This window comes from Lacerta agilis, chromosome 9 (genome assembly GCF_009819535.1).
Source record: "Lacerta agilis isolate rLacAgi1 chromosome 9, rLacAgi1.pri, whole genome shotgun sequence".
Lineage (NCBI taxonomy): Eukaryota > Metazoa > Chordata > Lepidosauria > Squamata > Lacertidae > Lacerta > Lacerta agilis.
The window spans coordinates 72,547,157-72,573,923 of NC_046320.1; the positions used below are offsets into that span (position 1 = coordinate 72,547,157).

The 26,767-nt window shown below is 47.3% G+C and overlaps 1 protein-coding gene across 1 annotated transcript; it reads left to right on the plus strand.

Moving 5' to 3' along the window:
• Positions 1 to 705: 705 nt before the first annotated feature.
• LOC117052632 (shootin-1-like) lies at positions 706 to 26,225 on the plus strand. The gene is made up of 16 exons (XM_033159601.1): positions 706 to 799; positions 3,803 to 3,855; positions 4,598 to 4,658; positions 5,773 to 5,867; positions 9,750 to 9,906; positions 10,936 to 11,033; positions 11,749 to 11,830; positions 13,482 to 13,576; positions 14,409 to 14,555; positions 15,281 to 15,434; positions 17,089 to 17,209; positions 18,115 to 18,164; positions 19,616 to 19,710; positions 21,448 to 21,501; positions 23,730 to 23,931; positions 26,206 to 26,225. Exons 1-16 carry the CDS (start codon positions 763 to 765, stop codon positions 26,223 to 26,225), a joined length of 1,521 nt encoding a protein of 506 aa, XP_033015492.1. The 5' UTR covers positions 706 to 762.
• Positions 26,226 to 26,767: the final 542 nt, after the last annotated feature.

Genomic DNA, 26,767 nt, shown 5'->3' on the forward strand with positions numbered 1-26,767 from the left:
TTAGGTGGAATCTTCTTTCTTGTAGTTTGAATCCATTGCCCCGTGTCCGCTTCTCTGGAGCAGCAGAAAACAACCTTTCTCCCTCCTCTATATGACATCCTTTTATATATTTGAACATGGCTATCATATCACCCCTTAACCTTTTCTTCTCCACGCTAAACATACCCAGCTCCCTAAGTCCCTAATAATAATAATAATAATAATAATAATAATAATAATAATAAGTTGTTGTTGTTGTTGTTGTTGTTGTTGTTGTTGTTATTCATACCCTGCCCATCTGGGTTTCCCCAGTCACTCTGGGCAGCTTCCAACAAAATATTAAGAATACAATAAAACTTCAAACATTAAAAACTTCCCCAAACAGGGCTGCCTTCAGATGTCTTCTAAAAGTCAAATAGTTGTTTATTTCCTTGACATCTGATGGGAGGGCGTTCCACAGGGCAAGCTCTCGGCAATTAATGGGGAACCGATACAATCAGGGCCAAGCAAAAGTGTTGAGGAGCCCTGAAATCTGTTGACCTCTTGCTAGCTTCTGCAAAATGCAATTGCCAGGTCAGTAAAAAGAAAAACCTAACAGATTTAATTAAAAAAAAAAGCCCTGTGGCTTCTTGTGACTCCGCTCACACAGGAGGAGGAGGAGGAGAAGGAGAGGTTTCACTTCTCAGTTCTCTGGGGAAGCCTCATGCCTTTCATGCAACTGTGGAGAGAAGGGGCAGAGAAGGCTGGGCAGATCTTGGCTGAGCAAAGACACTCCGGACCTGAATGGAGCCTCTGGGGGAGGATCTCAGCCAGCTGGCAGGTAAGGATGGGAAATCTGCCTGCCCATAAAGCAGGTTGAGAAGGGAAAGCATGGCAAACGCTGTGGCATAGTGGTTAGAGCAGTGTTCCCCAACCTTGGTCCTCGAGCTGTTTTTGGACTACAGCTCCCATCATCCCTAGCTAGCAAGGCCAGTGGTCAGGGATGATGGGAACAGTAGTCCAAAAACAGCTGGAGGCCCAAGGTTGGGGAACACTGGGTTAGAGTGTCAGGCTGGGTCCTGGCAGAGGCAGATTCAAATCCTCCCACAGCCCTGAAGTTCTTAAAGGTAAAGGGTAAAGGGACCCCTGACCATTAGGTCCGGTTCCAGATGACTCTGGGGTTGTGGCGCTCATCTCAATTTACTGGCCGAGGGAGCCGGCGTACAGCTTCTGGGTCATGTGGGCAGCATGACTAAGCCGCTTCTGGCGAACCAGAGCAGCGCACGGAAACGCCGTTTACCTTCCCGCCGGAGTGGTACCTATTTATCTACTTGCACTTTGAAGTGCTTTCGAACTGCTAGGTTGGCAGGAGCAGGGACCGAGCAACCGGAGCTCACCCCGTTATTGCGGGGATTCGAACCACCGTCCTTCTGCTCAGCAAGCCCTAGCCCTGTGGTTTAGACCACAGCGTCACCCACGTCCTAGTGTACTGTATAAATGACTTCTGGGTGGCTTCCAGCATATATAAAAACATGTTGTTGTTCAGTCGTTCAGTCGTGTCCGACTCTTTGTGACCCCATGGACCAGAGCACGCCAGGCACGCCTATCCTTCACTGCCTCCTGCAGTTTGGCCAAACTCATGTTAGTAGCTTCGAGAACACTGTCCAACCATCTCATCCTCTGTCACCCCCTTCTCCTTGTGCACTCCATCTTTCCCAACATCAGGGTCTTTTCCAGGGAGTCTTCTCTTCTCATGAGGTGGCCAAAGTACTGGAGCCTCAACTTCAGGATCTGTCCTTCTAGTGAGCACTCAGGGCTGATTTCTTTGAGAATGGACAGGTTTGATCTTCTTGCAGTCCATGGGACTCTCAAGAGTCTCCTCCAGCACCATAATTCAAAAGCATCAATTCTACAGCGATCAGCCTTCTTTATGCCTTCTATATAAAAACATAGTAAAACATTAAACCTTGAAACCTTCCCTAAACAGCCTTCAGATGTCTTCTAGTCAGACAAAACAAAATAAAAAATAAAAAAAATCCTTCCAGTAGCACCTTAGAGACTAACTTTGTTCTTGATATGAGCTTTCGTGTGCATGCACACTTCTTCAGATAGTCAGACAGTTGTCTATTTCCTTGACATCTGATGGGAGAGCGTTCCACAGGGTGGGCGCCACCACCAAGAAGGCCCTCTGCCTGGTTCCCTGTAACCTCACTTCTCACAGTGAGGGAACCACCAGAAGATTATCGGCGCTGGACCTCAGTGTCCAGGCGGGATGATGGGGATGGAGACGCTCCTTCAGGTCTACTGGGCAGAGGCCATTGGCAAAGTTGTGGAGCTTATTCTGCAAAATCTCAAAAAAAGAAGAAGTTTTGAGCGATTTTCCCAGACATCCAAGCTATTTCCGCAAACCTGACTCCTTCTAGAAGCACAACATGTCCACAGAGCTGACCAGTGCAATTCTGCAAAAATTCCCAACCAGTTACGATATCCCTGCACACAGCAACAGGCAGAACAAAATCGAAAATTCTTTCTAGTAGCACCTCTGTCTTGTGATTCCTGATATCAGATTTATGTCCATTTATCCTTTGGCGTAGGGTTTGGCCTGTTTGTCCAATATAGAGAGCTGAAGGGCACTGTTGGCATTTGATTGCATACACAATGTTGGAAGATGAGCAATTAAATAGTCCTGAGATGGTGTGTTTGATGTTGTTGGGACCAGTAATGGTGTTATCCGGGTTTATGTGGCAGCAAAGTTGGCATCTGGGTTTATTGCAGGCTCTGGTACCAGTGTCCATGTTGAGTCCTGTGGTTGTATTATTGTGGGTGAGGAGCTGTTTGAGATTGGGTGGCTGTTTGTAGGTCTCTATTGAGACCTACAAGACAGAGAAACCAGTAGGAGAACACTTCAATCTCCCAGGACATTCTATAAAAGATCTCAAAGTAGCTGTCTTAATACAAAGAAATTTCAGAAATAGACTGGAAAGAGAAGTGGCTGAATTGCAACTAATCACCAAACTTAAAACCATGGAGAAACCTGGTTTGAACAAAGACATTGGATTCTTATCTCATTATACATAACAAAGCTATCTTTAGCCATCTCACCCCTTGCCTTTCCCTGCAAGACTAATTGCAGCCGTTTAGAGTCGTCAACAGGTTTTCCACACTTATCAGCCTATCACCCATTCCCACCACCCTTCTGAGTAATACCCCTCCCCACTCCCCCACTATATTTAAGGATCTGGTGACTTCTGTTTCAGTGTATCTGAAGAAGTGTGCATGCACACGAAAGCTCATACCAGCAACTAACTCAGTTGGTCTCTAAGGTGCTACTAGAAAGAATTTTCGATTTTGTTTTGACTATGGCAGACCAACACGGCTACCCACCTGTAACAGCAAGAGGCAGGCGAGTCTTGTAAAAATACTTTATTAAAAAAACACAACACTGTTGCTGTAGAAACAATTGGCAAGACTGTCTTATCAGCTGTGTTAAACTGACAGTTGGCAAGTGGCAAAAAAATCTCTCTATTACATCCTCTGTGGTGCATCGCGGGAGAAACAGTAAGGCAGAAGACAGCAGGCAGTAAGTGAAAAGCGAGTTCTTTTTCAAGCAATCCTCCCCTGCCCTTGTTGCTGTAGAAAAGCCAAACGTAGGTTCACAGCTAAGGAACGACACATGCAGAAAAAGCATCTATAATGAGTTATGGATTGACAGGCTGATGGGAGTTGTAGTCCAGAACATCTGGAGGGTGCCAGGTTGGGGGAGGCTGAGGGAGCCTGTCTTAGCAGAGCCTCAGTGCTGCCCTTGGGCATTTTGTGGCGACATTCTCTTTCTGTTCTTCTGCAGCCATTTTGGAATCTGACAGTGACTCCGATTCGGAGAAAGATGAAGAAGCCAAGGTATGTGGGTCTTTTCATTTTTTAAATTCATTTATAAAAAAATTTGTATATTTGATGCAGTTTCAAGCATAAAAACGTAAAACCATACAATAAAAAGCACACAAGAGTTTTTTGTTCTTTGAAAAAAAATCCATCAATGATCGACAAAATGAGCTTCTAGTCCTCATGGGGAAAGAATGGGAAATAGGTGTCAGGGTCAGGTTCTGGAGTGAAGCCCCGGCAAATTGCGACTCAAAGAAAGTCCTATTCTCACAACCATTCACTGTGGCTTTCGAATCACTCCCATTGTTTTGCTTCAGAGGGCAGGACTCGAACCCGTGCATTCAAATGACAAGAAAGGAGAACTTTCTGATAGTAAGAGCAAATCAAATCAAATTTTATTAAACGGTCACAGACCAAATCGTCCAACGAAGCACACACAAGACAAACACACGAAAAAACAGCATTTCGAAATTAAGAGATAGTAAGAGCTGTCCAACAATGGAAGAGACCACCTCCTTCCTTGGAGGTTTTTAAGACGAGGTCGGGGGGGAGGATCCTCTGTCAGGGTTGCTTTAGTTGTGATTCCTGCATTGCAGGGGGTTGGACTGGATGACCTTTAGGGGTCCCTTCCAGAATTCCATGATTCTAAATTCTGGGGGGGGGGAAACGATTTTGAAGTCTGCATAAGCAGCTGTGCTGGCAGGATTGGAACCGGAAACATCAGTGACCCAGAAACATTTTTTCCCCTTCCCTCCTCCAGGATGTGGCTGCTTGTCAGGAAAGGGATGAAGCCAAGAAAAAACTAGCCAAATTTGAGTATGGTAAGCATGATCTGCTGGGGTATTAATGCTGCGAGCCCCTTATGCTCAGGTTGCATAGACGTAGAAATAAAACTCCAAATCCCGAAGACACCACAGTCTCTGCTGATTCTCATTCCAAGGAAACCAAAGCTGCTGAACGCCTGGAGCCTCTCGCTGCTCGGAGATTGGGGTGGCGCCTAGCAGTGTCCTGCATTTCCTGTTCCCGGCTATTCACAGGATGAGAGGGGGCAATTGCACCCGTGTCTGGCTTGTGGGCACCTCAGAGGAATCTGATCGGGTGTTTTGGGAACAGGGAACAGGCATATGGGGTTTGTGGATGTGCTCAGGACACTTCCGTTGTCGGCAGCAGACAGTGGGCAGCGGCGAACCCTGAAAGGGATTCGGGATTCCCCAGTGGGGCAATAAGAGGCAAGACTATCAGACTTTGGAAAGCTGGTATCTTTGGATCAAGTTCACCAGTTTTTGTCCAACTGATTGAACAGAATAGTTTTAATGTGTAAATTAAATCAGAATGGTTTGTTTGTTTGTTTGCTTGCTTGTTGTTAATTGAATTTGTATACCGCCTTTCATCCGCAGATCTCAGGGTGGTTCACAACACCTGAATAGTTTAAATAAATGTGCAATTAATGGTTTCTGTTTTGAATTTGGCTGTGTATTATTATTGTTGTTACGTATTCAGTGGCCTGTGTTGTCTGGGCTAAGGATTCTGAGCTCCTGTGTTCTGGCTCGATACAAGATGTCCAATCACAGAACGTTTCAGGATTTGGGCCTCTGCCATTGGCCCTTGAACTCTGAGTCGTGATTCGCAGCTTGGAAGTTTAGACAGCCAATCACGTTGGGAGTGGGAGTGGCCCAGGCTTTCAGAAATGTGTAGAGGCAGTTGCTTTTCCTGGTTATGTAGTTCAATAAAGGTTCTTGCTGTTGTCGCTGTGTCTTGCCTCGCCGACACTTCAGTTATCTTCCTTAGTGGGTCGTGCAAACCGCCATTCTGAAGGATGCTTTTTTCAGGGTAGGGTCGTGGGCACTGAGGATGAATTTATGTCACCAGGTGGGGAAAGTCAGGGGGAACTGCTCTAGAGGTGATCTTCAGCTTTCCCCCTCCTTCCATTCCCAGCTTCGCAGGCTTTGCTCGCTGAGCTGTCCACCCTGGAAGCAGAGTATGAAATCGAGAAGTCGTGCCGAGAGAAGGCAGAAGCCTACGCAGCCCAGGTGAGCCAGGAGAGCTGGTGGACATGGCAAGGCGTCTAACCAGGAGGGGCTCCTCCAAGCTGTAACTCAGGAGTCTAGCCCTTGCTTTGCATGCAAAGAATCCCTGCGACTCCAACCCCACTTGGCATCTCCAATGAGGGCTGGGAATGTCCCTGGCCTGAAACCCTGGAGAACGGCTGCTGCCAGCCAGAGTAGGCAATGCTGAGCCAGAGGGGCCCCTGCCCTGGCACTGTATAAGGCAGCTTCCCATTTTCCTGTGATGAGTCATTGTCATCCCCTCGCCCCCCACATCAAGTATAATTGGAGTTGCTGGCGTCCCACTGTCCCGAGAAGCAATGGAGAATCGCAGCGTCTGCTGTGGCTGCAGAGATCGGTAATTCGTAATGGCTGCCTCCCATGTTGTTTTTGCTGCAATAGCAGCACCAAACTGACCTCTCCGGGCCACAAGCCTGGGCAGTGTGTCCAGAGGTCCTGGGCTGCCCAGACAGCAAGACCCCCTCCCTCTCAGCTTCATTGACGGGGTCCAAAGGCAAGCAGAGCAAGATGTTTGGCACCAGCTTGGCTGCCGGAGCTGCCGGAAGGAGGCACACAAGACGCCACCCAGCCGCCTTAGGGACTCCGCTCTGGATTTGTGTAGGGTTTACTCCTGAGACTTTTCTCCTTCCGAAGATATCCTGCAAGGCAGTGGAGGTTCAAGGTCAGAGTCTTCCTTCTCCTAGATGGGCTACCTCCCCAGGTGGACGAGCACAGGCAGAAACCGACTTCTTGACCGCTGGACCCTCTGTTTGTACAGAGTCAGATCATTGATTCATGTAGCTCAGAATCATCAGCACTGAACGCAGGGCCCGATTTAGGTTTGATGAGGCCCTAAGGAGCTACTGAAGGTAATGGGGCCCTTTATATGTCCAGCTGTCCTTTGTCAACAACAAATTGTCGCTGTTTTTTGTTGTTGAATATATGGTAATTTATGGACCTAATAGGTATCTAAAGCCATTTGCTGTTTGTAGGTTTTATTCTATTTGATTTTTATCTTATATTTTGGAAATGTACATCCAGTTTTTTTTCCCTTTAAATTTTTTTTTTCAGGGGTTCAAGAGAGTGAGGCCCTAAGCTATAGCTTGTTTGGCTTATACTTACTGTAAATCCGGCACTGAATGAAGGGCAGCTGTGACTCTCCAGGGTTTCAGGCAGGACATGAGAGCATCGAAAGATCCTTCTGGGGGATCAGGCCACTAGCCCATCTAGTCCTGCATCCTGTCCTCACAGTGGCCAACCAGATGTCCCTTATGGGAAACCCAGAAGCAGGATCCAAGCACAAGAGCAACTGGGATTTGGAAACATTGCAGAGCTAGGAGCCACAGATAGTCCTCTCCTCCATGAATCCGCTTTGGTTGGATAGCAGCCATTGCTGTCTCCTCAGGGCTGGATTTACGTATAAGCTAAACAAGCTATAGCTTAGGGCCCCACTCTCTTGGGGACCCCCCAAAAAAGTCACTATTAAGGTAAAGGTAAAGGGACCCCTGACCGTTAAGTCCAGTCGCGGACGACTCTGGGGTTGCGGCGCTCATCTCGCTTTACTGGCCAGCTTCTGGGTCATGTGGCCAGCATGACTAAGCCGCTTCTGGCGAACCAGAGCAGCGCACGGAAACGGCGTTTACCTTCCCGCCGGAGCGGTACCTATTTATCTACTTGCACTTTGACGTGCTTTCGAACTGCTAGGTTGGCAGGAGCAGGGACCGAGCAACGGGAGCTCACCCCGTCTCGGGGATTCGAACCGCCGACCTTCTGATCGGCAAGCCCTAGGCTCTGTGGTTTAACCCACAGCGCCACTATTATTATTATTTTTTAACAGAGTTTATTAGCGTTTTCATAATATAACACAAACCCAAACCCACACCTACAAATACAAAAACAAATACAAATACACATAATGCCAGGATTCTTCTTCTTGTTTGTATACCTTACATAAAAAAAAATTTCTAGTTCTGAATCTTGACTTTTGACTTCCCCCGCCTTTTCACCTTCGGTTTTGAATCAATATACTACTTTCCTAACATCTTTTCTCTATATAAAAAAAAGAAACTTTAACTTTAATTAAAGATAACACCATTATCTTAATCTTTCTATTATAACAAAAATCAAATATTCTTATAAAGACTAAACTTATTTCTTCTATCCTTTATCATGCTGCTTTTAACTTAAAATTCAATATCTCCCTACTTGTTTAAAATAAACTTATAATTAACAGACTTCACTCTCCGATTTCAGATACCATGACAGACCATTTGGAATATACATTTAATACTTCAACCCACTCCCCCTCTGTCCATTGTCTTTCTCTGTCTTTCACCAGAACCGGATCTCCAATTCTCTTCTTCTAAATGTCCACAGATCCAGGCAGCATTCACAACAAACCTTGCATCAGGCTTCAGGGTGTCCATCGCTTCTTTTTTGGGCTCCTCCGTTTCTTTGTAGCATACTTCTTCTTCTTGTAGAAATCTTAATTCCATGTCCCTTGCCCCCGAGCTCCCACCTCGGGGTCTGGATATTATAAATTTTCCCGTTCCGGGGCTGCCACCCCCAGGAATCGGTTCCTTTTCCCGGAGTTGCCCAACCATTTCAAACCATCCTTCAAGCACCCCTCCCAGCTCTTTGCCAAGGTTCGATTCCATTGTATAAAACTTTTGAAAAGCCTCCTCTGTGGAAGTTAAGTCCATTTTCTTTAAAATCCCACACAAAACTTGTAATTTCCGATCAAGTAGTTCCAGCTTCAAGACAGTGAGCATTTCCTCATCTTTTAAACCAGAGTTCAATACAAGTGCGAGCACAAAGTCCAGCATTTTGAAAGGGAGGGTGGGTATCAAATTTCAGCTCCTGTCTCTTCCTTCCTTTGTTTCAATTTTTTCCCACGACAGTCCAAATCGTCGCCATTTTTCCGAAGCCGGAGTGTAAAGACCAAAACTTCAAATGGAGATATTTTTTCCCCAATTAATCCCCAAAGGGAAATCTCAGCAGTCTCAGTTTTCAAATTCCAGATACTTTCTATCGATTATTGTAGCAGCAGTCACTTAAACTGGTTAGTTTCTTTCATCTCCCGAAGGGAAGGGAGGCGGGCTGCCTTTCCTCTTTCCCCCAGATCGTTCCAAGATTAAAAAAAAAGTCAGTCAAGTACTCACAACCACTGGGTTCTTATCAGCTCGTTAAAGACAGGTAGAACTTAGACGCTCATCACAGGCTTTGTCGCCGCATTTACATCCCGGTTGGGGCATGTCCCCTATAGCCCGGCTCCGTCGTCCCTTCACCCCCACTCCCCCTTTACAGGGGGAGCGGGGGAAGGGTTCGGAGCCACAACGGGCACAGCCGGGGAGCCCGGGGTGCAGGACGCTCTTCCCGCACCCCAACCGGAGCCCCGCTTTGCGGTGGCGGGGCTCCTAACCCCCGGGATGGACTGGGCGCTTCGCAACCGAAGCAGCCCACGACCACCCGCAATGGCGTCGCCGCCGGAAGTCCCACAGCGCCACTATTAATGTACTTCTTATTAATTGTATAAAATACAATTGTGTTATGTGCAAATGGCTTTAGATACCCCTCAGGTCCATAAATATAGCATATATTCAACACAAAAAACAGCGACCATTTGTTGTTGACAAAGGACAGCTGGACATATAAAGGACCCCATTACTTTCAGTAGCTTAGGGCCTCATCAATCCTAAACCGGGCCCTGTGTCTCCTGCAGGAGTAAGTTCCACGGTTTAACTCTTTCCTTTAACTGTCCCGCAAGACACCTTGATTTGCAGCCCAGTCTCTGAGCCACCCTTCCACCCCGGCTCCCATGATTACCTTTGTTGGCTTACCTTTGCCGTTGCATCTCGACTCCCGCAGGTGAGCAGAGAGAACAAGAAGCTCAAGCGCATCAGCGTGGCTTTGTTGCCCATGCTCACCCACCTCCCTGGGGACCTCATCGACCTGGGCAACGAGGAGGAGATCCCCACCGAGCAAGTCCTGGATCCAGTGGGCCAATACCTGCAGCAAATCAAAGGTGAGTCGGGTTGTTGCTTCCCCTCCGGCTCAAAGCCCACCAAGGAGGAGCTGCTGCTGCTGCTGCAGAATGGCAGGGAGAGGTCTGGACGGGGACTGTGCAAAATCCTGCACTGATCCTGCAGCAGTGGAGGAGACCAGCCTTGGAGGAAGGAAGGAAGCTGCCTTAAGGATGGAGGGGCGGCATTCAAGAGAAGCCTCCCACACCCCCTTCGATGCCCAGCTGCAACACAACAGCCCTGCAGTGTTGTCTGGGGGTCTGAGAGTTGCTGCCACTCCCCTCCCACTTGCTCCAGCATTGCCAGATGTGAGGGGACCTACAGGGGAGAACTCAGGTCTTCCGAATTTCAGCAGTGCGAGGCCAGAATTCAGTGCCTCTTGCCTTCTGTTCTGCCCATGCAACTCTGTGTGTGTGTGTGTGTTTATTCCTGCATTGCAGGGGGTTGGACTACATGACCCTCGGGGTCCCTTCCAACTCTACAATTCTACGATTCCATAATCCATACAAGTTACAGGGGCCAACCAGATGCCCCAAAGGGAAAGCAGGATCGAGTACAGGAGCAACTGTCCCCTTCTGCGGTTTCCAGCAACTGGTACTGAGGAGCATTGCTGCCTCTTTCAAGGCCGTCCACGTTGGTGGCCCTCTCTGCCTCCTGTGTCAGGGAGTTCCCCTGTTTAACGATGCGATGTGTGAAGAAGAACTTTCTTTTATCTGCCCCGACTTTTCCAACTTTCAGGGGTTGAAGTCGAGGTGGACTCTATACACATATAAAGAAAACGCTGTGAAAATGCTTTTTAAAAAAAGCGTTTTGAAAAATATATTGAATTTGCCATAAGCTCACCATCGCCATCTAGTGTCACATTTGTATAATGCACTTAAAACACACTTAAAACGTTCTATTTGCAGCTGTATGGCTGAGTTCCAAGAGTCTGTCCTGTGGTCTGGCTGCTAAGTTGGCAACAGTCTCTCCTCTAAGGAGCCAGTTTCCCTCAAATTCACCTTTCCCTTCCTCCTCCTTTTTTTACCCAGACCTTCAAGCGAAGGTTTCCCTGCTGCTGGATGAAAAGAAGGAACTGGCCGTGCAAGTGACGGAGCTCCAGGATCGGGTCCAGCAGCTCCAGGAACAGGTATTGTGGGTTACTCCATGGGCACGGCCAGGATTTACCGGTATGTTAGCAGTCACAGGACAAGCACCTGTCAGCTTCTTCTGCCTGGCAGATCCGGAACGAAATGCCTCAACAGCAGCTGTTTTAAGTTGCTTTCTTTTGAACCCCAGTCGACTCGAAGTCCAGTTTTGAAATGTTAGAATGACTGTAAAGCTATTGAAATATATATACTTATATACTTGAGTATAAGCCTAGTTTTTCAGCACATTTTTTGTGCTGAAAAAGCTGCCCTCGGCTTATACTGGAGTGAGGCGGGCGGTGGGGGCAGCGAGAAAGAAGCCCTTTCTCTCCGCTCGTGCCGCCACCCGCTCTCCCCAGTTAACCATTCCTTAAGAAGCGTACAAGAACGGCGGTTCTTTACCCTCCCCAGGCAGCTTGTTCCATTCCTGAACTGCTCGCATAAATGCAAACGTGGCAAAGGAGGAAGAGGAAGGAGCAGCCCAAAGAACTGCTTTCGGGCTGCTCGTTCCTCTTCCTCCTCCACAGCGGCAAAGGTGAACCGGCTTATACTCAAGTCAATAAGCTTTCCCGGGTTTTTGTGGGAAAATTAGGTGCCTCGGTTTATATTCGGGTCGGCTTATACTCGGGTATATACGGTAACTGAAAATCATAAATAAAATTTAAATAAAACAAAAAAACAAAAATGAAACAGAGGCAAAATCTCCTTTGTGCAAAGGTGGAAGAAGAGCAGTTTGAGAAGCAATCCCTGCAGGCTCTGGTGGCGGAGCGTCAGAGGGCTTTGAAGAGGGTCAAACAAGGTGAGTTGTGGGGAAAGGTCACCGGAAGAGGCTATTCCTGCACCCAGGGCTCCCTCCCTTCTTGAGCTGGCATTTTCTTCCTTTTTCCCCCATCTGGTCCAGCATCCTCTTCTCACAGCGGCTAGCCAGATGCCCATTATGGGAAACCTGCAAGCAGGATCCGAGTGCGAGAGCTACTCTCCCATCCTGTGGTTTCCTGGTATTCAGATGCATGTTGTTGTTGTTGTTGTTGTTGTTTAGTAGTGTCCAACTCTTCGTGACCCCATGGACCAGAGCACGCCAGGCACTCCTGTCTTCTTTCAGAAGCATGGCTGCCCCAACTTTGGAGGCAGAGGAGGGCCATCATGGCTTCCAGATGAGCTACGCATTTCCATCCTGATCTCTTTGCAGGGAGATTAGACGACGTTGGCTCTTTTAACTCGCATTCATTCCCATTTGTTTGTGGGCAAGCTAGAGGAAGTTGCATCCAAGCAAATGTCACTCAAGCCGAATTAAAGTGGAAGCGAGGAAGGGGCCGCAGAGTCGACGCAGAGGGCATCTCTGTTAGGATCGTCCTACTCTCGTGTAGGACCCTGGTAGAGACACATGCCCGACTGGCATGTTCTCTCCCTCCTGGTCGGTCGTTTGGGAGCTTCAAAAGCTTTCTTCATACCGAACATCGCAGCGACTGATGCCAAAAGGCATTAGCACACTTAGGGATCCTGCAGAGTATTTGCAGTTTGCGTAACAGAACTCAGTAGCACAGCATTTTGGCTAATCTACTTTATTTACATATAATACACTCAGAGCATTCTAACTTAGCTCCTTCCTCTTTCTCATCAGACAGCAAAGAGAGAAAGAACAAAGGACCAGTGGCGTAGGAAAGTGGGGGCGTTTAGAGAGGCACGCCCCCTGTTCCAGCCTGGAGGGGGGTGACACTCAGCGCCACCCCACCCCCCACGACTCCAAAGCCGCTGCCCGGCACCACTTCCGTGCGGCAGCTACTCGCACAGCAACTCTCTGCTAGCCCACTGCAGCCTTATGAGTTGCTGTACGAGCAGCCGCCGCACGGATGGGGTGCCACTCATGCCCGGCATCTGGGACGGACTGCGCAAGTGCAGAATCCCGCACGGACTGTGCATGTGTGCACTTGTGCAGTCCATCCCGGATGCCGGGCATGAGCAACCGCTGCTTGGATGGGCTGAGGCAGCCCGTCCGTGTGGCTGCTCGTGCCCGGCAGCCTTGCAAGTTGCCGGGCGAGCAGCCTCAGCCCGTCCGTGCGGCAGCTGCTTGCGCCCAGCAGCCCGGACGGACTACACTCCTTAGCACGCATGCGTCATGACGTCACGATGCACACGCACTACGGAGCGGCACCCCGCCCCCGGGGGGTGCCCCCGCGTTTGCCGCTCCGGGCGGCAAAGTGGCTCCGTACGCGACTGCAAAGGACAATAGTCCCACATCACGGAACACAGTAACACAAAACATCCTGTCTCTGTCACTTCCCACTCTGTGGAATGAAAACATACACCGTCATGTGATAGACAACAATCTCATGACTGCAAACACGGAGCAAGAATCCTAACAATCTCCGCCTCTGCTCGCTCCAGGGACACACACGCCTTCCCTTCCCCACAGGTGATTGATGCTTCTTCTTCTGCCCTCTCTCTCCCAGTGTCCCGGCTACTCACGGAGGAGTACGGCAAGGTGTCCCAACAGCTGGATCTGGAAGAGGAACTGAGGCAGCAAGCAGAGACCTTTGCCCACCAGGTAGGAATTCAAGGGGCAAGCCTTTCTTTACAATACCATGCTTTGTTTTCTTCTGGCAACCATGAGCCAACCACGTGGTGCAGCAACAAAAAAGCTGGTGCTATTCCAGGCTGCATCAATAGAAGTCTAGCGTCCTGATCAAGGGAAGTCATAGTACCACTCTCTTCTGCCTTGGTCAGACCACACCTGGAATACTGTGTCCAGTTCTGGACACCACAATTTAAGAAGGATGTTGACAAGCTGGAAGGTGTGCAGAGGAGGGAGACCAAGATGATCAAGGGTCTGGAAACTAAGCCTTATGAGGAACGGTTGAAGGAGCTGGGTATGTCTAGCCTGGAAAAGAAGAGACTGAGAGGAGATATGAGAGCCATCTTCAAATATCTGAAGGGCTGTCACGTTGAAGATGGAGCAAGTTTGTTTTCTCCTGCTCTGGAGGGTAGGACTCGAACCCGTGGCTTCAAGTTTCAAGGAAGGATATTCCGACTAAACATCAGGAATAACTTTCTGACAGTAAGAGCTGTCCGACAGTGGAGCAGACTCCCACAGGAGGTTGTGGACTCTCCTTCCTTGGAGGTTTATAAGCAGAGGTTGGGTGGCCTTCTGCCATGGGTGTTTTAGCTGAGATTCCTGCGTTGCAGGGGGCTGGCCTAGATGTCCCTTGGGGGTCCCTTCCATCACTCCTATTCTATGATTTGGTACTCTGGACCTCGGGAAGCTGACCGGCTATCACTCGTGGCTTATTTGAGATAAGGGCTCAACTCTGGAACTGATTGATTCTAAATTGCAGTTGCTGCTGTAACCACTGAGCTCCCCCCCCCTTCTCATGTCACAGATGCTGGTGAAGCAGAAGGAGGCCAACCGGCAGAGCATGATCCTGATGCAGAATATTGGGCCAGAAGCGCAGCTTCTCCAAGCCATGGAGGAAGTTGCCAAGGTGACCCGGGAACTGGAGGAAGCCCAGCAAGAGCACAAGGCTAAGGTGGGTTTGGGGCTCCACCTGCCCAAGGACTTTAGCAGAGACCAGTTCCTGCCCTTTCCATCCATCCATCCATCCATCCATCCATCCATCCATCCATCCACTGTCTTTTTTTACAAATTTATTTATTTGTGTTTTTTTTTAACTTAAATTTAAAGGTGTTGAGTATTAAATTGTAAAATCCAATAAAAATTTATAAATAAATAAATAAATTAAGCCTAAATGTGAATATTGAGAGAGGCAGGCTCCCTTCCTCAGACTTATCGGTTTAGACTGGAACTGTGGCAGGGAGTTCCAGAGGTCAACTCTGCAGCATGCGAAGGAAGGACTGCTTCTTGTCTTTCCTGAATCTCCTGCCCATCCACAGAGGTACCTGGTGACCCAGAGCTGGCCCAAGACATTTCGCTGCCTGGGCAAAACCCAACCCAACAACCACAGAATTGTAGAGTTGGAAGGGACCCCCAAGAGTCATCTAGCCCAGCCCCCTGCAATGCAAGGAATGCTTTTTCAGAAGTGGTGATGGGGTAGTGTCCTTGTGGGGGGGGCTCTATCCCTGTTGCCCCTCTCTGCATCTCAGCTTGCCTCCCTTTGCCTAATGGGAGGCGAGTCCTGAGTTCAAGTGTTGCCGGGAGGGAAGCCTCTTCCCTGGTCCACGTCCCTCTGGTGTCCTGGGGGAAAGGGTTTTACTTTGGGCTCCTGGTTTGCTCACGTTGTTCCTTGCTCTCCAGGTGAAGGACCTGGAGGCCCAGCTGCTGGGACGGCCGCAGGTGGAAGAACTCCACAGGCTCCGGGCTGCCCTGGCGGCAGCGGAGGAAGAGAAGGTCTGTCTGGGGAAGAAGCTTCTCCGAGCGGAGGAGAGGAATGCGGCTCTGGAAGAGAGAGGTACGGCATTTTCGGTTGCGTGGATTAGAGACGCAAGGTTGTTGTTGTTGTTGTTGTTCAGTCATTCAGTCGTGTCCGACTCTTTGTGACCCCATGGACCAGAGCACGCCAGGCACGCCTGTCCTTCACTGCCTCTCGCAGTTTGGCCAAACTCATGTTAGTAGCTTCGAGAACACTGTCCAACCATCTCATCCTCTGTCGTCCCCTTCTCCTTGTGCCCTCCATCTTTCCCAACATCAGGGTCTTTTCCAGGGAGTCTTCTCTTCTCATGAGGTGGCCAAAGTACTGGAGCCTCAACTTCAGGATCTGTCCTTCTAGTGAGCACTCAGGGCTGATTTCTTTGAGAATGGATAGGTTTGATCTTCTTGCAGTCCATGGGACTCTCAAGGGTCTCCTCCAGCACCACAATTCAAAAGCATCCATTCTTCGGCGATCATCCTTCTGTATGGTCCAGCTCTCACTTCCATACATTACTACTGGGAAAACCATAGCTTTAACTATACGGACCTTTGTCGGCAAAGTAGGCTATGGTACCCCGTTTTTCTCCTAAAATAAGACACCATCTTATATATTTTTTCGCTCAACAAAACACAGTATGGCTTATTTTCAGGGGATGTCTTATTTTAACCGCGTCGCATCGGTACGCTGCATAGCCATGCCTCTCCAGGCTGTTTTAATGGGAGGTACCATGTCACTATGGCTTATTTTTGGGGTATGGCTTATTTTCGGGGTATGGCTTATTTTGGGGGAACGGCTTATATTTCGCAAATGCATAGAAATCCTGCTATGGCTTATTTTATGGCTATGTCTTATTTTAGGAGAAACAGGGTATATATACAACCTGACAGGTTGGGACACCACCTGTCAGAGATTCTTTCACTGCAATCATGGCATGGTGGGGGGTTGGACTGGATGACCTTTGGAGGTGCCCTCCAACTTTACTCTTCTGTCATTCTGTGATTCTACGACTTCAGAACCTCGGGATCCAAAAGGATCAGCATATTACTTAAAACGTCTTCTTTTTTTAAGCCAGGCATCCCCAAACTGCGGCCTTCCAGATGTTTTGGCCTACAACTCCCATGATCCCTTGCTAACAGGACCAGTGGTCAGGGATGATGGGAATTGTAGTCCAAAACATCTGGAGAGCCAAAGTTTGGGGATGCCTGGTTTAAGCCATTCCAATAATAAAGAAAAATTAACATTAATCATTATTCTCACCTCGGTATCAGGAAATAACAGGTGCAGTCACATCCATTTTTTTAAAGGAGTATTTATAAAGCATCAACTCCTGAACAATACCAATGCAATGTCCAATAAAGTGATTAAGACGTCACAAAATAATTTTGCTTATACAACTTCCAAAGCCACTTTACCTGTATCGTTGTACTGTGTCATTCTGCCGTGCAGCCAGCCTCTCTCGGCGTGTCTTTCAGGAGGGAGGTGACACCTTATTTTTCCTTTTCAGTTCTTCAAACTGCTGCAAAAGTGCAGTACCGTTACAAGGATTGCGGTGGGTGGGTGACGTCACAAGGAGTGGCCAATCAGTGCTATGCACAGCCACGCACAGCCTTATTAAGGGCTGCCACCCTTCAAAATAACAAAACAAAGGCTACCTTCTTTGTGGGGGCCTGAGACCCTGCCTTCCTCATTGCAGTGAAATCCCTGGAAGAAGAGGTGAAGGCGACTGGGACCCCATCTCCCGAAACATGTCCTGAGGCTCCCCTTCCTCCTCCTCCTCCTCCTCCTCCCCCTCCAGCATGTCATGTCCCAGTGGAGTAAGTATCATTTGCCTATTATTATTATTATCATTATTATTATTATTATTATTATTATTCATAAACTTTATATGCTGCTTGATTATATAATGAAAACCATCAAAGCAGTTGAAATGGAGAGCTAAACAATAAGCTTATCAGTAAACACAGATAAAAACAACTGTTCTAAACACTTAAAAACAATTAAAGCACAGATCGAAATTCTGCATGTCTGGACAAGCTCATCTCAACAATGAGGCGACCCGAGGGTCATCTAGTCCAACCCCCTGCAAGGCAGGAATCTCAGCTTAAGCATCCACCACTAGGGCTGCCATACGTCTGGGTTTTCCCGGACCTGTCTGGGAATCGCTCAGAAAAATGGCATCCAGGCGGATTTTTGGCTGAATTGGCAAAATATCCTGGAAAACATGGACGTCTTTAAAAATTATTTTAAAAATCAAAGAAAAGCCCCAAATGATTTTTTTTGGGGGGGGGAGATGTTCCCCAAAAATAAAACTCCCCAAAAGAAAAGTTCAACAACTCTTGTCCGGATTTTCACTTTGGGGAATATGGCAGGTGGCCAGCAGATGGCGGAGTGGGGAGACCAACAGCATCATTGTTCTACCTCTGTTGCAGGGGGTTGGACTAGATGGCCCCTGAGTGTCCCTTCCAACTCTCCAGTCATGCAATTCTATGATTCCACAGTTGGAAGCAGCGATGCTTCTGAATCCCAGTTGCTGGAAACTATGGGATGGGAGAGTCCTGCTCTCGTGTCCATGTTCTGGTTTCCCATAGCGGGGCACCTGGTTGGTGACGGTGAGACCAGGATGCCGGGCGACATGGAGTATGGGCCTGATCCTGCAGGACTCTTCCGATGTACCTGGACCGGTCTTGACTTTTCTTCTTCCTTCCTTCCATCTCTGCAGCCCCCTGATGGCCCTCAGGCAGAGGAAGGGAAGGCAGCAACCGAAATGCCGTAAGTGGATCAGGAAGGGAGGGAGGGAGGGAGGTTTCGGGGTGCGTCCCCCTGAAGCACTTGCCTGCACCGAGCTCAGCTGCAGGGGAGTGACCCCGTACCCAGAAGGCATCTGGATGCGACCAAGGAAACGGATTCAGGGCAGGCGATTCAGGGCGGACTAGAGGAAGCCCATTCGTCACACAGAACCACCGTGTGAAGTCTGGTGACTCGGAGAGGATGGCCAGTACTTTAGATCGGGGCGGACAATGGGGCACCCACCCCCTCCTCTGCCCCCCCCCAAGGTTTTGGACTACAACTCCCATCAGTGCCAGGCAGCATGGCCAATGGTCAAGGATGATGGGAGTTGTAGTCCTGCAGCATCTGAGGAGCAGCATGATAGTCGCTGCTGCCTGAATGGGTTTAAAAGGAGATGGTGTTGAGGATTGTATGGTCTCAGGATTGTGGAGTTAGAAGAGGACCTCCGATGATCATTATTATTTCTTGAATTTACCGGTATATACCACACTGTACCTGGAGGTTTGTGAGGAGTGTTGTTGTTCAGTCGTTCAGTCGTGTCCGACTCTTCGTGACCCCATGGACCAGAGCATGCCAGGCACGCCTATCCTTCACTGCCTCTCGCAGTTTGGCCAAACTCATGTTGGTAGCTTCGAGAACACTGTCCAACCATCTCATCCTCTGCTGTCCCCTTCTCCTTGTGCCCTCCATCTTTCCCAACATCAGGGTCTTTTCCAGGAGTGAACAAAGCAAAATATAAAACCACAAAAGGATCAGCATATTACTTAAAACGTCTTCTTTTTTTTAAGCCAGGCATCCCCAAACTGCGGCCTTCCAGATGTTTTGGCCTACAACTCCCATGATCCTTAGCTAGCAGGACCAGTGGTCAGGGATGATGGGAATTGTAGTCCAAAACTTCTGGAGGGCCAAAGTTTGGGGGTGCCTGGTTTAAGCCATTCCAATAATAAAGAAAAATTAACATTAATCATTATTCTCACCTCGGTATCAGGAAATAACAGGTACAGTCACATCCATTTTTTTAAAGGAGTATTTCTAAAGCATCAACTCCTGAACAATACCAATGCAATGTCCAATAAAATGATTAAGACATCACAAAATAATTTTGCTTATACAACTTCCAAAGCCACTTTCCCTGTATCGTTGTACTGTGTCATTCTGCCGTGCAGCCAGCCTCTCTCGGCATGTCTTTCTGGAGGGAGATGACACCATTGCAGGGGTTTGGACTAGATGACCATTGGGGGTCCCTTCCGACTCTACAATCCCAGATTCTAAGCCAACCTCTCCTGGTGGTGGGGGAGGAGGCCCTTCGAAGGAGCCCCTTTCGGATGCATCCAGGCCCCCTGGGAAGGGGGAAAGACATCATGGCTGGGTTTTTACCCTTCACCCCGTGAAAAATAATTATCCCTACAAATATCCCTTTTCCCTCTGGGCAGCAGCAAACTCCTGCATGGATGATGTGAAATCGAAAGCAGTGGAAGAAATGATGGCCAGGATCAAAAACGGGGTGGTCCTGAGGCCGGCCAGAAAGGTAAAGCAGCAGACCAGAAGCACAGAACATGAAAATCTGCCTTATCCAGAGTCATTGGCGCATCTAGCTCAATGCTGTCTACCCAGACTGGCAGCAGCAATCCCAGGTTTTGGGCAGGGGACATTCCCCATCTGGAGATGCCAGGGACTGAACCTGGGTCCTTCTGCAAGCAGGGCAGGTGCCCTGCCACTGAGGATCATGGGAAGCTGCCATATAAGGAGCCAGACCCACTGGTCCATCTTGCCTGGTATTGTCCACTCTGACCGGCAGCAGGGTTTTGGGCAGGAGCCTCTCGTAGCCCTGCCTGGAGATTATGATGATTTCTATACCGCTTTATATTTTTAAAGAAAAATCTGAAAGCGGTTCACAGCACATCAGAACATCAATAAAACATCAATACAACAATCTGAAGAAAGTCAAATATAGAGTATACAGTCAAAGCAACCTAGTTAACAGAAAACTAAAATGTTATCTGAAAGATTTCGAAATAATACATTACAAAGGAGGTCATCTACAGAATACATATTTAACACAAAGTTAACCAAAAAAAAATTAAACATTTTTTTAAAAAAACAAATCAAAACAAAACAAAATCATAAGTGAAGTCACATTTAAAATGCACATTTAAAACACCATAATCCACAAGAGATACCATCAGAGATGGTGCCTTCTGCCTTCAGAGCAGGTGTTCCACCTCTAAGCTGCAACTCTGCGCTCAGCAAAAGGATTCCCTGAACCAGCAAAGTCTTTCTCCTTTCTCTAGTGGTGGCAACATCCCTCCTCAAAACCGCTTGCGTCTTTCCTGTAAATCTCGCCACAAGGGGATGCCCGTGTGGGAATGTTCAGGGTGGCAGGAGAGGGTATATTGTTTATTAATATCCTTCCTAACTAGCACTAGCAAGTTCCTTTATGTGGCAGAGATAGATTCCCCCTTTTTTACATGCACAGCAGATAGTTGGTTGCAGGCTCGTGTGAGCCTCTGACTATTATACAATTCAATCTATCTTCATATTGAATTGTACGCTCCTGGTAAATTGCCTCGAATCCCTCTTGAAAGAATAAAGACGCCACAATCTTATTCAAATCCAGTAAAAGAAGTTTACTCACATCAGTTCACGGTTGGATCCCTGAAGGCAGACTTAGTTACAAATATGTACATGTGGATCTCACCCCAGTGACTGCAGACTGGAAAGTCACTGCCATTCACATGACGAAAGGAAGATGGAACAATCCCAGTGCTTCTGCTAGCTGAGAGCTAGCGGAGGAGTCCTAGCTAGAAGCTGGTCAAATGAAGAAAGAAGTCAAAAAGAGAGAGGTGTGCTGCGTGACTTGTCCTTTTGTTACCTGGACAGGTAAGGCCACGCCCACCTCCAGTCACAAGCAAAGGAAGGATGCTCCAGCCAGGAGGAACAGGAAGTTTCGTCTGGCTGGACCAAACATTCCCTCGCATGTCCTCTCTAGCATTACAAGGAATGTTGTACTTGACTGCCTCTCATGGATCACATCTCCTCTTTCGTGTCACAACGGCCCTGCCAGGTAGGCTAGGCTGAGAGGAGACAGCGACTGGCCCAGGTCCACCCCATCAGCTTCCTGGCTGAGTGAGGATCTGAACCCTGGTCTCCCCTGTCCTCAAGGGACGCTCTAACTGCTACTCCACACTGCCTTTCTCCTTGGAGGGGGAGATGGGAGCAAGTCCCTTCCTAATGGGCTTCCCACCTGTGTCTTCTCCACCTGCAGGCAGCCGCTGTGAGCAAGCGCAGAAGCACCACGATGGAGCTGCAGGGTCTCCTGGTAAGAATCACCTGCGTGTGTGGGTAATAATAATACTAATAATAATAATAATAATTTATTATTTGTACACCGCCCATCTGGCTGGGTCTCCACTACAGCAGCAATGCTGGCGTGGGGGAGGGGCTTGGGTCATTTATTAATTAACCTAATACATTTGGTCGTTGCTTTGCTCTTTATTAACAACAACAAAGTGCAAACATAAAAAAGGGGGGGATTTAAAAAAATCCTTCCAGTAGCACCTTAGAGAGCAACTAAGTTTGTTCTTGGTATGAAGAATCAAACATTAAAACCATAAAGCACCAAAGGCTGAAAGGACAAAGAAATATGATGATGATGATGATGATGATGATGATAATAATAATAATAATTGTACCCCCCACCCATCTGTCTGGGTTGCCCCAGCCACTCTGGGTAGCTTCCAACAAATGACGAAACCACAGTAAAACATCACACGTTAAAATCTTAATAATAATAATAATAATAATAATAATTGTACCCCCCACCCATCTGTCTGGGTTGCCCCAGCCACTCTGGGCAGCTTCCAACAAATGACGAAACCACAGTAAAACATCGCACATTAAAATCTTCCTCATTCAGGGCTGCCTTCAGATGTCTCCAGAAAGTCAGATAGCGCTTAATTTCTTTGACATCTGACGGGAAGGCGTTCCACAGGACCAGCACAACTACTGAGAAGGCAGTTCATCAAGTATTTACTGACACGAGGATTCCCTAACCATAAGGATATATATAAAAACAGAAGTATTTGCTACCTGCGAGTTCCATTGTTGTTGAGAATAAGGGCTATATATGGTCTTAAGTGAGCCAGACGTTTGCATAGACCAGTGGCATCGAGTGACCATGTGCCTCAGTATTTGTAGAATAAGAAATGAAATCAGGCCATAGGTGAAGAAATGTGGTCATTTGAGAATGAATGAATATACTTTATTCGGTCACAGACCAGCATAAAACAAGATATTTGCATTTATAAAAACAATGTAAAAAATATATGTTTAAACGGGTACTCATTACATGATGAGGGCATATTCAACATATCCAGCCCGACTTAAACCATGTCCTTAAAATCATCGATTAAACATAGATATAACTAAGAAAATTTAGACTCTGGTATTGGTTCTATGAGATAGGCTACTAAAATATAGATCCAACAATATTTTAGGCCACTATTTAAAGTTGATTTACACCACAGACCATCTTTCGACGTATATCTATCAAGGCTGCACAGAATCTGGCGACAGCGTAAGTGATTTCTGGGCTTTCATCCTGTAATAGCAATGAGATATTATGTTGTTCTGAAAGCCCAGGAAACTTATCTAAAATGGGTTGGATAAACCTTGCTCGGACGTCCGTATAATACTTGCAGTAGAAGAAGACATGTTCTAATGCTTCCTGCTGCCCCGCACCACAAGGGCATTTCCTTTCTTCATGGGGTATCTTCTCATACCGGCCTTCTTGCATTGCTGAAGGTAATGCCCGACATCGGGCCAAAGTGAATGCCCTTCGCTGCTTTGGAATTTCAAGATTAGCTACATATGGCATTTGGGTGGTCAAATATCATCTATTTTCACTAATCAGAAATTTTGGGGAGCTGGCCAAGTCAGCTTGTCTTTGAGTGTCTACCACTCGCTGTTTAATAGTGTTTCTTGCTCCTTCATACCCCATGGTAAGCAGGGTTTGTGGATTAAATCCCAGGGTTGCTATTATTTTTCCCACTGCTCCTTTCCATGTTGTTTGGAAGTCATCTTTGATGGTCAACAGAGCCTGGCCACTCATTTGAGCTCTGCACTTTGGAGACTTTTAGTAAGGGTCATTTGACAGTGGAAAATGGTGGCCTCTCCTTCTTTGGAGGTTTCTAAGCAGCGGTTGGGTGGCCATCTGTCGTGGATGCTTTAGCTGAGATTCCTGCATTGCAGGGGGTTGGACTAGATGACCCTTGGGAATACCTTCTAGCTCTACATTTGTATGGTTCTAACAGCACCCTGGTGCATTTAATTCCGACCTTCTCTCTTTTTTTGTAAATTAATTTTTCATTAATAACAACCCAATGGAGGCCACACTAACACAATGCCAAATCACAATACAGTCAAAAGAGCCAATTAAACAGTTCCAAATTAAACATCTTTGAAAGACTTCCCGTGTTCCAGCTATCAGGAGTTGATGTTATTCCTTGATCCTGCGCCAGTTCTCTTAATTAATTCCGACCTTCTCAGGCCCGGAGCGGCAACAGGCCAGTGCGGAGATCCAGCCGGCGTCGAGGCAGCCAGAGGAAGCTCACAGACAACCAGCTGGAGTCCATCCTGCAGAGACGTCGCCGGATGGTTGACTGCCCAGCGCACGGCCAAGTCCCACAACTGCAACCAGTCGTGACCACAAAACACATCACGTCCATTGGGGTTCGGGAGGCCACAGCGGGTATCCACTCTGCTGCAGACCCACATCTTCCCACAAAAAGCTCTGGGGATCTTGGCAAAAGTCCAACAGGTGGGCAAGCTTCTTGCTGAAACCAGGGTGGAATCTAGACACGTATTTAAAAAAACAACAACGTGAAAATGCTTTTAAAAAAAACCTGTTTTGAAAAATATATCAAATTTCCCATGGCTCACCATCGCCATCTAGTGTTGCATTTGTATAATGCACTTTACAACACATTTTTTTAAAATTATTTGCAGCTGTAGAGCTGATTCCTGGCTGCCCTCATCAGCCAGGAAGGAACAGGGAGCCCGTTCCCAGCAAAATAGCTGTCCCCGGCTCCTCATTACTTTTGCCAGTTGTTGGCGAAAGGTGTCAAGATGTTGTGAGTTGCCAGAGGGACTTGGCACTGCCAGATTACCAAATAGGTATCGGTTTATAGGCACCGCGGCAACGGATCAAAATAATATTGATTCGATCTTGCAAAGAAAATTGCAGAAACATATTAGGAGACAATTTGCAAAGAGATTACGACTGCCATAGGGCCTCCACGGGGTTCAATCCAGCACTGGGAGATGGGGATGTTTAACCTGGAGGAGAGAAGACCAAGAGGAGATAGGAGAGCCATCCTCCAACACGGGAGATGGCGCAAGCCTGTTTTCTGCTGCTCCAGGGGGCAGGACCCAAACCAATGGATTCGAATGACGAGAAAGGAGATTCCAGCTAAGCATTCGGAAGACCTTGATGATGGCAAGAGGTGTTCAGCGTTCCAACAGTCTCCCTGGGAAGGTGGTGGACTCTCCTTCCTTGGAGGTTTTCAAGTAGATGTTGCAACAGGGTCCTCACTTACCCCACACAGGAGGGAGGAGAACCCAGAACAATGGTGCGCAAGCCCTTATGCAGATTTTTGAAATTGCCCAACCTGTAGCTGGGCCACCCCCCAAAACATCATACATGCATCACAGAAGGAGGTGGTCTACAACAGAAATCCTGTCTGCCAGGGATACCTGACAATGGTTAGTGATTGCTTACTTGGGCAGCCTGGCCATTCTTTTGTGATGGTAAATGCGTTAATTCCTGACCCAGATCACAGGCTCACTCTATTCATACACAAAGATGTCCTAAAGCAGGCATGTCCAAATGTCCTAATTATATGGTTATAGAACCCTTTGTGCACTTTCCCTTTGCCATACCACAAGTACGCATGCCATCCAAATCTATTATCATGCCTTTCAAGGTTTAGCAAATCTGTATTTTCTAATTTAATCCAGTCCCGAATCAAAGCAATACAGGCAGCCTCATAGTTTCAGGCTGCTTCAGGGGGGATCCCAACTCACTGACGTGAGCGCGATCCTTCTGCTCATCTGAAGGGGCACTACTTTCCTGGCAGACGCAGCTCTTTGCATCACATGGAGCTGCTCTGAGCTGCGACACGGGTCTGTGAGAAGTTCTACAGGTGGAGCTTTCAGCTCATAGCAGCCTCACATGGTGCAAAGGTCAGTCCTTCTCAGGAAAGGGAGCTGATAAAATTGCTTGTAGATTCAGGTGGGTAGCCGTGTTGGTCTGACGCAGTCGAAATAAATAAATTAAATAAATTAAAAATTTGTCCAGTAGCACCTTAGAGACCTACTATGGTAAGTTTGTTCTGGGTATAAGCTTTTGTGTGCATGCATTAAGCTTATACCCAGAACAAACTTAGTCATTCTGGTATCTGAAGAAGTGTGCATGCACACAAAAGCTTATACCCAGAACAAGCTTAGTTGGTCTCTAAGGTGCTACTGGACAATTTTTATTTTTTTAAAATTTATTTCAACCTTGCTTCCAGCCAGGAAGGAAAAAAACCCACACAGAGAAAATATTTTCTCAAAGGCTGTTGTACAAGTCTTACTATGATCCTGGGATTGAAGCACTAGGTCAGTGCCACTAAAGTAACCGTGTCAATGTAAGTAGGCTGTTATTTTTAACTGCATTAAATCCCTGAAAGCGTATTTGGAAGAGTATTTGAACAGCGTCATGCAGTTGATGTCCAATGACTGACTTTCAGTAACGATTGACTTTCGAGTAGCTAAGGGATGGAATTATTTCTTAAGTATTTGCAGCATCAGCAAATCCTGAATTTTTAAAAAGCTTAAATTTTTAAAAAATGTACATAGATTGTTTCAAAGGTCACAATGGGATAGATAGGTGCTCATGTCGAGGACAACCAATCTATAAAACTAGTCTTTTAGCTTTTCTCTTGGTATAACTTGTGGTTCTAACCCTCCTTTTGTCCGGTAGTTGGCACAGACTATGAATGATCCTGGGAGCTGAGGATATTCTGAGATTACTCATCAGTTGTGAATGCCTTTCTTTAAGGTTACTATCAGTTAGGAATTGTGTGTATGTAGTTAGTCTGCTCATTCCGATTCGGTTTTTATAAAGACCTTTGATATTTGTTAGCCTTGTTTGTGGCGCAAAATGTCTCAGTCGCTTTTATGTTTCTCTGGGTGTGCATCATATTTGCACAATTCTTTTATCAAGTGCTTTTAAAAGTATCTTCTAGTCCAATCCTCTTGCAAGGCAGGAATATTTTGACCGCTCAACCCACAGAGCTCCCTTCCAACTCTCTGGTCCTGCGGATAAAGACATGCCCCCCCCCTGGACCCACAACCGGGTGCTCAGGCCATGCATGCAAAATAACCAAATAAATTCATACGTGTGTGTGTGTACATGTGGGAAAGGGGGCTGTGCCACTGGGTGGTGGTGGTTTTTACAGTATTTTGATTCTGTAAAGCAGGGGTGGCCAACTCCCAAGAGACTGCAATCGACTCACAGAGTTAAAAACTGGCAGTTTTTGGGG

Coding starts and splice junctions, on each gene's coding strand:
- LOC117052632 (XM_033159601.1), top strand. CDS start 763: ATGGAGCCTCTGGGGGAGGATCTCAGCCAGCTGGCAG. Junction 14,556..15,280: donor AGCAAGAGCACAAGGCTAAG/GTGGGTTTGGGG, acceptor CTTGCTCTCCAG/GTGAAGGACCTGGAGGCCCA. Junction 23,932..26,205: donor GGTTCGGGAGGCCACAGCGG/GTATCCACTCTG, acceptor TTTGTCCGGTAG/TTGGCACAGACTATGAATGA.